The following is a 10567-nucleotide window of genomic DNA, read 5'->3' on the forward strand; positions in this document are numbered from 1 at the left end:
CTATTACGACCGTCAGAATGGTTGGTCTTTCATAAATAACGCTGTCGCTCCTTCCCTGTCATGCGGTTACGAACGATAGCGGGTTTTCCGACGGCGATTCCCCAGTATTTCAATGTTCCTCTACCACGCGCACCGCGAGCCACTTATTTGCATACGGACACGTGAAGAAACCGCTCATGTCATTTGTAAACGCGTAAGCGCACGTTCTATTTGTCCGATTCCGAAGATACAATTTACGAGCTCGAGATACGTTTCGAACGTGAACTTGACCGCGTTCAAGTTCAACATTTATTAATCATAAATATGCCAATCTTACGTAGTTGCACTTTTAATCAGAGTTACACGATGCGAATTCTAATCGTTTCAAAGTATTTCACCCACGAAGCCACGAACGGTTCACATGCACCATGATAATAATTAGATTGACTTAATCGTTGATACCATATACTTTATTTTAGGAGCAGCACAAAGAAACTTTCGGAAACTCCATGTTTCTGTCAGAAGGAATACAAGGTCCTAAAGATGGTTTTTTAAATATAGTAAAATAACCGTGCTGTTGCTTTGTCAAACTGATTATGGTTCCAAGACTTTCTAAGTAAACTACTTCAAGGATACTGGAACGACGAAATAATTTACATTTCTCAGTCCATCGTTTCGTAAATCAACAAGCGCGACAAGTTAAACGTCGTTACGGCAAGAACAAACATAGAAAATAGCCAAAGCGAGAATGAATTGACAGGGGTTTCCCTTTAATCACGAATAAATTGCATTCCTGGGAGCGGCGTCTGGATACTTGGCGAGATCGTTCTACGGCGATTACCTTATCTGCCTCCAAAGGCCAGAAAAGAAGCGTCATTGTCCGCGGTCGCGTCTTCCAGTAAACGCGTGAGAGAGAATAGGCGTGCACACAACGGAGCGGTACCGCACACGAACATTGAGACCACACAGTCAGTTATTATGTAGCCGATATGGCTTTGAGGCAATTAATACTATTGTTATGATTCAGACGGGTACGTCATGTATGTTTCGCGGCGATACGATGCCAGCCTTCGGTCAGTGTTCTACCACTGAGACTTGCAGATACTCGTTCCCGTCCGGGACACTTGCATGAAACGTGCACCATTCCGCGAGTAGTTTAGTGGCTCTAAACAGCGTGCCCTGAGAAATGCGCTCCGTCATCAGATCAGCTCCAACGTTCAGTGTCGTTGTGCCTGTAGAATATAATGCAGATATTAAATCCCAAATAAATACACTTCATGTTTTACATAAAGATCATAACACAGTTTCGAAGTGAATGGAAGACATGGAACGCAGTGGCTTAACTTAACAGTACCGATAATCGCAGTTGTGATTGTGTAGACATATGGCTGCAGTGATTCAGTTGAAAAGGGATGCAATGTTAACAATGAACGTTCGTAAAAACCGTGGCACGATTCTTTGACTCTTCTTGCAGCAGGAGCATCGATGACGTAGGGTGAGACCCGGCAACAGGCGTCGGTGTTCCGGTGGCACTGGTATTTGAAAGGAGCAGGAAACAATAGAGGCGCCGACGATGCCGAACAATAATCTCGGATCGTTCATTGAAAAGGATGTTACAAATAGGAACAATGTTGACAATTACAATGAAAAAGCGACGAGCGAGAAGTACGGAAGAAGTAATACCAGCTCCACGCATAGGAGTACCGAGGAGATAGCAGGAAAGTCGAATAAATATACCCAGATTGATTTTGCACAATTGTCTCACGGTACACAGAGAATAAGACCAACATCCATCGCTTATCTGGGAAAACAGCCACAGATAAACGACTCCAGTTACGCGTACTACAACGTCAAAAACACGTTAACGCCGTCTCAGAGCGAATTAGTCCTGTCGCCTAGAAGCAGGCACAGTCGTCATGTGGCCTTAGACATGAGACTTACGAGCCTTCCGTTTTCGAGTCCTTATTCGAACAGTCATATGTTGGGAAGCAACACGCCGGTCACATGTTGCTGTACGTGCGCAGGATCGCAGGTACCACAGACACCATCTTCCCATCACACGGAGGAGCAAGACGGTCCTGAAGGTCTCTCGTGGAGGAGGCTTCACATGAGCCGCGCAAAGCTGAAAGCAACCGCAACAACATCAGAACTGTTAAGTGGATTTGCTATGGCAAGTATTTACTAAATTTACTTCCTTTTGTAAACGTACATGTGACCATGACGGCTAATCAGTGGTGGCGAACCTTTTGGCATTGAAATTCCTTCGACTCTATAAGTACTTTACTAAATATAAATTAATATCTTTTTAGGAACCCATAAACGGGAGAACAATTTTGTAGTCTACGTTTTTCTTTTTTTCAAAACAAGGAAATGGAGAACACGCCGACTATAGAAGATAGATATATCGACACTGTGCTTTACAAATAACTATTTTCTAATCTTAATTGACTATAATAACACACCGCTTGCGAATGTACAATTCATAAACATAGAGATACGCAATCGATCAAATATCGATTCGAAGGCCGCAGGTTCACCATTCCTGGATTAGACGTTTGTAATATTAAAAAATATTGTCAATGTTAGCTTTTCAATTGAAACTTTAAAATATATGATTTATTACGCTGATGGGTCGCTAAAAATCAATGTCTTCCTTCACAATACGTATGTGATCTAATCCATGATGCGTAACCACAGAATACTGAAAAGATTCAAGTAAAAAGATTCATCGATACGTTAAGTGTCTTCGTAATGAAAAATGTATGATGGCATAAATTCGATGTACTTGCCGTTGGAAATTCTTTAGCGAATTTATGTTCCGAGAAAATGTGTGGTTGTACGATCAGAAAATCCGCGGGGGATTACACAACGTTTCCTGAAAATCATTAAATGAACGCGGACGACAATTCCGCATAATCTTCAACCTCATCTATGATTATATAAGACAAATATCACTTTCTTTGAGAATATATCTTGGTTGGCTGACGCTAACGCAATTCATTTTCGAATATCTGATCAATGGCGCTTGAATTACGAAGCACAATTCGCCAAATGAACATGCACTTGACAAGAACATGTATCGCGTTGGTAATGATGCGCATACGTACGACTGCAAGCTAAAGTACAAAAGTTCTAGGAAATACTTGCCTTTATCTTGGGCATTACCGTTTTACACTTTTTATCTTTTTCTTATTCTTAACTTTCAGGTGGCTATGGTAGAACTACAAATAAACGAACCAACTGCAGTACCAGAATGGCTGTTTGTGATGTTCGCTGTTTGCACGACCGTCCTAGTATCAGTACACATCTTTGCTTTAATGATAAGCACGTATTTATTGCCTAATATTGAAGCCATCAGTAAACTTCAGGTATCACGGCTCGTAACGGAATCTCCGCATGAGAGGATGCGTGGCTTTATAGAATTAGCTTGGGCATTTTCCACGGTGCTAGGACTGTTTCTTTTTTTAGTGGAGGTAGCTATACTGTGCTGGGTAAAATTCTGGGATTACTCTTTTACAGCCGCGACTGCCAGTACCATCATAGTGATTCCAGTCCTCATAGTCTTCATAGCTTTTGCCGTTCACTTCTATCATTCGCTGGTAGTTTATAAGTGTGAATCCTCTGTCTCTGATATGAACGAATTAGAGAGTATAAAAAGGAATTTAGATAACGTGACGATGGCCCAAAGCAGTGTATAATTACAGGCTTGATACAATAACATCTGATACTGTAAAAAATAATTGCCATTTTTCGCGTTACACGAGCGCATATGTATCAGCTGCTGATCGAATATTGTTGTTTCCTAAAATACGTACCAGACTGTAAATTGTTACTCATATTCTGTAATATAGTATTGTAATCGTTAGAAATTAAATACTGTACTTAAAACAAACTATGTACATAACAGTGATAGAAAAAGAACACATATAAGTTTATTCGATAACTTTACTTTTTTTTTTTTTACACGATCACGCGAAAATGATCGTGTTTTATTATATATAAAAATGTACATAGCTGTACACATGCAAGTCAAGAATTGCAACAGTACAAGCAAAGTGCTCTTAGTATATTAGCTATATTATTTAGCATTTAATTAGGTTCTATTTACGACTTAATTCTCAATTCTTCTTTAAATGTGTTTCTTGTTTGCTTCGCCTTTATCGTACGTTAAATCGCTAATGTATAGATTTTTATTTTGTCACTTAGTTTGTGGGAAAACTGAAGGACAGTTGAGTATTCAGTTTATGTACATGCTTTCGTTCCAGAACTTGTTATCCTAGTCAAATAAATTATTTTTTTCAGACTTGAAGACTCTCATTAATCAAAGTGCGGCTCGTTACTTAAGCTATAAAAGGGAAAATATATCATTTTTATCCACCTTTCATTTTCACCATAAACTAAGTTATGATCTTATAATTGATATTTTCTACATTAATATGCTTTAAATTCTGTTTGTACAAAAAAAAAAATGATATGAATCAAAGGAAGAATTGTAATTAAAGCAAGGACATAATACAAATGTTTTTCTACAAAAAGTGTTTCACAGACTCGCCTGTAATAATAAGAAACAGTGAAAAGTATCTTATATTGCACAACACCTCTAATCGCGTACTTGTTTTAATTAAAATGTTCGACTTAATTTAAATTTACAAAATTGATTTGTCGTTTTATACAATGATTGGAATAGTCAATTACAGGATTTGGCGCGAAATCGTCAATATGGAAAATTAACGTATAGAGTTAATAGTATGTACATTGGAAGGAAAACAAATTAAAACGTACAATACAGAAGAATGAACTCTTTATGGTAATGTACGTTAGTTCGTTTGAAAACAAGTGAATGATTACAATGAACCATAAAATGAGTCTTAAACTTTCCGACATCTAATGAAACGCAATTAGATTCACCCGCTTTGAGGATGATTAAAAGTCTTCGTTTCTGTTTTTGTAACGGAAGTAAGTAAAATATATTTTTATCACTTGTGTCCTTATCTTATAAGTGAAATAGATATTTGTTTTACTCGTAAAAAATGTCTTCCATAGGGCGCATAATGAATAAGAACAAACTGCTTGTGCTATGGACAGGTAAATTAATGAAGTATGGGAAGAATTACAGTTTTATACAAAAACTAATTAGACTGTATCAAAAAGAGTACTTTATATATAAGGTATTTATATCCCGTATAAATCGTTTAAATTACTTTAATTGCGTTAACGTAAGTAAAAAAATATTTATGTATAAATAAATTTTTAAAATGGATTAACGCAATTAGTTTTTGTATAATACCATTTAACATCGATCAATCGGTATTACAAAATAAGGCTGAAATGTTTAAGACAAACGGGTCGTTAAAATTTCACTAACGAACAAGATTACAACTATAATATTTTTTCTCCCATACTATGGATTAGATTTCACTTTCTAAGTCAATATACAAGTGTACAAGTTATATTAGTTTAAATTGATACCGTATGACTGTACCCAATAATTTATCGCTTCTAATACCATTTACTTTCCTAAGTGCAAAACAGATTACATTAAAAAATGTTACTAGTATTCTTAAAATATTCTTATCCATAAAATATATTCACAGACTAAGATTCGGATGCATATATAATTTACTCATTATTTTTCGAACGCGATGGATAAAGTATTACAAAAGCAAAACGTAAATACCTAACCCATTTCTGTATCTAATTCACACATAATCCAATGTAAATTGTATAAATATTATGAAAGTAATCATTATTCCAATCATGTCACATTGTATTATATAGTATTATATAATGCGTTATCTCGTATTATATCAATCTATAGTACTATAAAGTGATACAACAAAAGTTAAACAAAAAGGAAAGGTTATTTTTGTAAGACCTCGTAATAAATTGGCTTTCGTACAATATTATTTTCAGTCTTGTTTTTAAATAAACATATAAAGTCTTTCTGGTGCCTATCCATAGCAAGAGCTTAGTTAAAAAACTCTATTTCGCAATAATAAAATCTTTCTTATCACGTGACAGTTCTTGAAAATCGAGACGTAAATATGCAATTCATTTTTAATAATAAGAATCTATAACTTCCACTTTTATCCGTCTTAAAACTGTTCTCAATTTTTCGGTCGTGCTATACAAATTCAGCAAGACGTTTGGCAAGTTGAAATGCTTGCTTGTTAATCCTAATAACAAACTGTAAATTTTAACTCTTACATTTATAAAAACGAAAATTTATATACAAGTTTGCATAAACGATGCTTTGTTCGATGCTAGCCCCAAGTAAAAGAAAGTCACAACCTACACACATACATTCACTAGATCTTCGTGGAAATCCTCGAATAATTATCAAATTACTCTATTCATAACTACATATTACATACAATTATTCTGATATCCATTGAACAATAAATTAAAAAAAAAAAAACTTTCTGCACAGAGTATCACACACATTTATAACGAAGTTAGAGCGAAATAATTAATATGTAAACACGTTATTAGTTCAATGTAAAAAAAAAAAGAGAGAGGACAATGCATTTAAATCATTGAAAATTTGTATGATAATCTCGTTGTAAAACTAAAAAAAAATGTCATTTTTTAAGTGAAACTCACAACACATTTAAGTATAATTACTAAATTGCAAGACAATAATCGATATCGTTTATTTTGCCTACTATATATAGTCCGTTTGTTTACTCAACATTAAATTTATGTCACGAAAAAAATACCAACAATGTATTTGCAGCGATTAATATTCTAAATACGATTTTAGAAAACTGTTTCGTCTTCCAATTTAGAAAAGAGACTTTTACACTGCTAATGTTGCATTCCTAATATTACATTAAATCAATTTCTTAATATGTTACACCTTTAGTTACACTGCAAATTACACGCATTACTTTTTAAATGCGTAACTGCAATTTGCATCGTGGCATTAAAAGATGCGTATCGCGTATAGAAAAAAATTACTTACATTAAATGACATTCATAAAAATAAGGGCATGATGATAAGTGACAACAGGATTCATACAAACAGTTTTCCTTCCTTAACGTGTAATATACACAAACTCATGACTCTTGTCAAACTTCCATGTGCTTAGAAGGTTGTTGAGATATGAATGGTTCACTCCACATCCGACGTAAATCCCCCTGAAACAAAGTATTTAAGCAAGTTAACACACATACACAAAAGTACAATAAAAGTAAAGCCTATTGTTTCAGAAGTACCTTCAAATACGCCATCGTAAGTAGCGGCAATAAGGTGAAGGGCACAAGGTACAATAAGGCAGGCTGCGCAGCTTTGAACACCTCAGAGCTTACAGTAGCAGTAAGTAAACCAAGAAAATAACCGATCAGGGAACAATGAAAATAACTAATGCGATTAATGTGGCGCGGTGGTGGAACTCCCGTTTCACAACCACCAGGTAATAGTTGCGTTTTCTTATATGCATCGTATCGTAAGACGAAACAAAGTAAGAGACCAGGCATCACAACATCGCCGAGTCCTAGCATTGAAAAATGCCCCGCTTGATGCATCGATGGAAAAACTAATTTTCCAGGCAGAGGAAGTTTTGGTGCTTCTCTTGCTACACCACCTAAGTGCAATCTTCTAGCCACAAGATTTACTGGATTATCCGCTGGTCTAGTTGCTACCTGTTAACAAACAAAATGTTGACAATCAATTATAGTACTGCTCATGGTGAATATCGATTATCCGAATAAGAGGATAAATCCTGATACCAAAAATTGGACTAGAAAACAGAAGTTGCAACATATCTCCTTTTGAGTTTTCGCCCATTTGAATGCAATAACCAACGTATTTTGGCACACTAACACTTTGTTTTTGCAATGTCTATTTCTGCATTGTCTGGTCTCTGATTTATCGTTTTTCGCTAATTTTATACTCTTACAGGGATGATTGTTGCATTGATGACAAGGCTTACTGCAATATCCTAATGATCGTTCGGATAATCGACGTTCCACAAAAATAATATTGTTTGAAACTCACCTTAACCATTACATTTGTGCTGAATATATAGGATGAAAAGAAAACCCAGAAGACATCGTAAATCAGTAGCCCAGTTAGCAGTATTGTGGATACCTTCAGACTAGGTAATCTTATGAATGCAATGAATGCCACACAAAGTCCCATACCCATTGCATCCATGAGCAGCCAATGCCCGGTTAACACCCAGATGCATACTATACTGACGCTCAGAGAAAATGAAAGCAACTCTGCACCTGTAAACCTTCCACAAACACCGAAGGATATCTTATTACCATCTGAGCATGGTCTAATGATGTACTGACACATAGGCAATAGAAGAAATGCCAATGCAACGGTAGCTACAACTGTAAATAAAAAATTCATTTAGTATTGGTTATAATTTGGTTACTAATTGTTAAAATGATGAATATTCTGTATAACTTACTAGCTGTACAAATCGCCACGAGCATCTGCATACTGTCAAAAAAGAAAAACATGACAAGCAGAGAAATGGAAGCACCGAGAGGTAGACAGAGAGCATGCATTGTATTTAGGGTTTGAACTCTTCCATTAGCACCATCCGCAGTTGCTGTGCTACTGTTACTCAATATTCCAGTCAATAAATTACTACGTTCTTTTTCTTTCTCCCTTTCTCTAGCTTCCTGTTCCATATTTAGAGATCGGAAACTGCCATAGACTATCAATAAAATCGATATTAGGAAAGTGGATATCCTAGATGAATCCATTATGGTATAAGCCCTAAAATCAAAATTAATTAAGGGAAATGTATTTATAATCCATGTGTTTATCTACATAGTAAACAAAGACTAACCACTGGTAGTCAACTTGATACGTGGCCATTTTTAAAAATGCCTGGCCAAAGCATGAAACGCTACGCTAGGACACCTTCTGACATTTAGATGTCCTATTTGAAAGTGCTCCTTGATCGCACTAACCTACATCAGAGATCATCTGTAATCGCTGCAAGAACGATAATCAAGCATTAGTCAACCAGAAATCTTATGCATGGCATGTAAACCATACCTGTAATGCCGTGCATTCAACATTGTCAGCAATGAAATTAGGCCTTGCGGAACTTCGGTCACCCCCTTTGGAAAATAAAGTGGCAATGTTACGTTGCTGACACCGAGCAAGACAAAACAAGGCAGCAATGATTGCTATTGGAGATATTACATGAAACAATAAGATTCTGACGTCTAGAAATGGAAGATAAAAAAAAAAACAGCACTGTTCCAGGGGTTTAATTGGTTCTAAGGCATCGCGCAATTAACGTGGTAGTCATTGCACCGTGAGCGTGCACATATCGGAATGCTCACGGTAAGTTGCAACGATTCACGCGCACGATTAATAATTGCCGAGATATTATACGCGGAAGACACTTTCGTACGACCACTTTCAAACTTTCGCTGGAATCGTTCGTGACTGAGCAGAACCCGATTCAGCTGTAACGATAGCAGCTAGTACTGTTCACCTACGACATATTACTGTTAACGGTATGACCACCATAACCCCGTTTCCATTTAGCAAGACTATCGCAGGTGAACGAGCAGATTTCGAAAAGAATCGGGAATCATTTGTAAAACATAGACGTTCACCATTTTGGTAAACAGAGGGGTCACGTGACCAACGCTGGCCCCAAGAGGTTGCTACTCCCTTACCCCAGATTATGTCTCGACGCGATATTTTGGTGATCCCACGCGTCTCACCTGGGAGGTCCGAAGTCTGGGCCCTTCGTAAGCTCTCTCATCACCTCATGTACACGAACACGGCCCGCGTAATATCGAGGAATCAGCGAGGCGATACGAGGAAAATACACGCGAGAGAAATATGTATTACCGCGCGATCGGTCAAATACCACAGTCAACTATACACAGGTCAACTGCTGGTTGACAGGCGCAGACCTGCGTCGAGCTCCTCTACTGGGTGTTCGAAACGCATTAACTTTTACGAATTAATACGGATACCTGAGACGGTAAGCGTCCGTTTCGTTCGTTTTCGCCAATTTCGATACATTGTTTAAACGGTTCTAATTATTTTAGCAAATCAACGTTTCGTATGATGTTTTGTTCGTAGGGATCGTTTTAGAAATGGGGATCTATTCGAGACTAGCTTTTTTGCTCGCTGTTTCTGTACATAGAGATAATTAAAGTGAGTGGATATCTTTTTTGTTTTGCAAAGTTTGATATAAAGCTTGCATATAACATTTGTGTACAGTCATGCCGAAACAAATATTAAAATACACAAATGGGTAAGCAACAATTTTGAGAATATTACCTGAATATTACCTTGGCTTGGAAAAAGCAAAAAAATACTATCCTTACAGATTTATTTATATGTATAGATGATTAATCCCGTTCTAAGTCACGCAACAGTCAGTTTTGAAACTGCGTTTCGTTATGTAATTGATGGGTATATTATTTATATAATATTGGAAGAAAGACACATGTCATTTAAATTACGAAAGATGCACGTGGAGCTAAGGGGATAAATGCTCATTTTGGATCGATTACATTGATTGCGACACGTCCTATTTTGCATGGTAATTAAGAGAAATGACATTTATTTATTATTTTTTGCTATAAAACTCAA

The 10567-nt window shown here is 36.6% G+C and overlaps 2 protein-coding genes and 1 long non-coding RNA gene across 10 annotated transcripts; 1 reads left to right on the plus strand and 2 right to left on the minus strand.

Annotated features, from left to right (window-relative positions):
• Positions 1–1069: 1069 nt before the first annotated feature.
• LOC128879048 (uncharacterized) lies at positions 1070–3120 on the minus strand. The gene is made up of 3 exons (XR_008457552.1): positions 2603–3120; positions 1921–2101; positions 1070–1211 (listed from the first exon to the last, which is right to left on the minus strand). It is a non-coding gene; the product is annotated as an uncharacterized LOC128879048 (long non-coding RNA).
• On the plus strand, positions 1206–7328 carry LOC128879041 (calcium release-activated calcium channel protein 1-like). Of its 3 annotated transcripts, none has more exons than XR_008457551.1 (3): positions 1206–2149; positions 3186–4935; positions 5023–6323. XR_008457551.1 is itself a non-coding variant. In XM_054127840.1 (3 exons), the coding sequence occupies exons 1-3, from the start codon at positions 1553–1555 to the stop codon at positions 7219–7221; spliced, it is 789 nt and encodes a 262-aa protein (XP_053983815.1). In that variant the 5' UTR covers positions 1206–1552; the 3' UTR covers positions 7222–7328. The 3 variants fall into 3 exon arrangements, 2 of the variants coding, with proteins under 2 accessions (XP_053983815.1, XP_053983814.1); XM_054127840.1 differs by lacking the exon at positions 5023–6323 and adding an exon at positions 7192–7328 and having other exon boundaries at positions 3186–3347; XM_054127839.1 differs by having other exon boundaries at positions 3186–6323.
• LOC128879040 (signal peptide peptidase-like 3) lies at positions 6479–10304 on the minus strand. Of its 6 annotated transcripts, none has more exons than XM_054127838.1 (7): positions 10253–10304; positions 9002–9066; positions 8790–8938; positions 8403–8716; positions 7979–8322; positions 7198–7623; positions 6479–7119 (listed from the first exon to the last, which is right to left on the minus strand). In XM_054127838.1, exons 3-7 carry the CDS (start codon positions 8816–8818, stop codon positions 7051–7053), a joined length of 1182 nt encoding a protein of 393 aa, XP_053983813.1. In that variant the 5' UTR covers positions 8819–8938; positions 9002–9066; positions 10253–10304; the 3' UTR covers positions 6479–7050. The 6 variants fall into 6 exon arrangements, with proteins under 6 accessions (XP_053983813.1, XP_053983810.1, XP_053983811.1 ...); XM_054127835.1 differs by lacking the exon at positions 10253–10304 and adding an exon at positions 9685–9945; XM_054127836.1 differs by lacking the exon at positions 10253–10304 and adding an exon at positions 9685–9945 and having other exon boundaries at positions 9002–9135.
• Between the last annotated feature and the right edge of the window lie 263 nt (positions 10305–10567).

This window comes from Hylaeus volcanicus, chromosome 6 (assembly GCF_026283585.1).
Source record: "Hylaeus volcanicus isolate JK05 chromosome 6, UHH_iyHylVolc1.0_haploid, whole genome shotgun sequence".
Classification (NCBI taxonomy): domain Eukaryota; kingdom Metazoa; phylum Arthropoda; class Insecta; order Hymenoptera; family Colletidae; genus Hylaeus; species Hylaeus volcanicus.

What these genes read in the sequence shown, in the direction of transcription:
- LOC128879041 (XM_054127839.1), top strand. Translation starts at nt 1,553, where the DNA reads ATGCCGAACAATAATCTCGGATCGTTCATTGAAAAGGATGTTACAAAT. An exon ending in TGTTAAGTGGATTTGCTATG is followed by an intron (nt 2,150 to 3,185) that starts GCAAGTATTTAC and finishes CTTAACTTTCAG; the next exon opens with GTGGCTATGGTAGAACTACA.
- LOC128879040 (XM_054127838.1), bottom strand. Translation starts at nt 8,818, where the DNA reads ATGGCCACGTATCAAGTTGACTACCAGTG. An exon ending in TATCAAGTTGACTACCAGTG is followed by an intron (nt 8,717 to 8,789) that starts GTTAGTCTTTGT and finishes TTTTGATTTTAG; the next exon opens with GGCTTATACCATAATGGATT. An exon ending in TTACGATGGCGTATTTGAAG is followed by an intron (nt 7,120 to 7,197) that starts GTACTTCTGAAA and finishes ACTTTGTTTCAG; the next exon opens with GGGGATTTACGTCGGATGTG.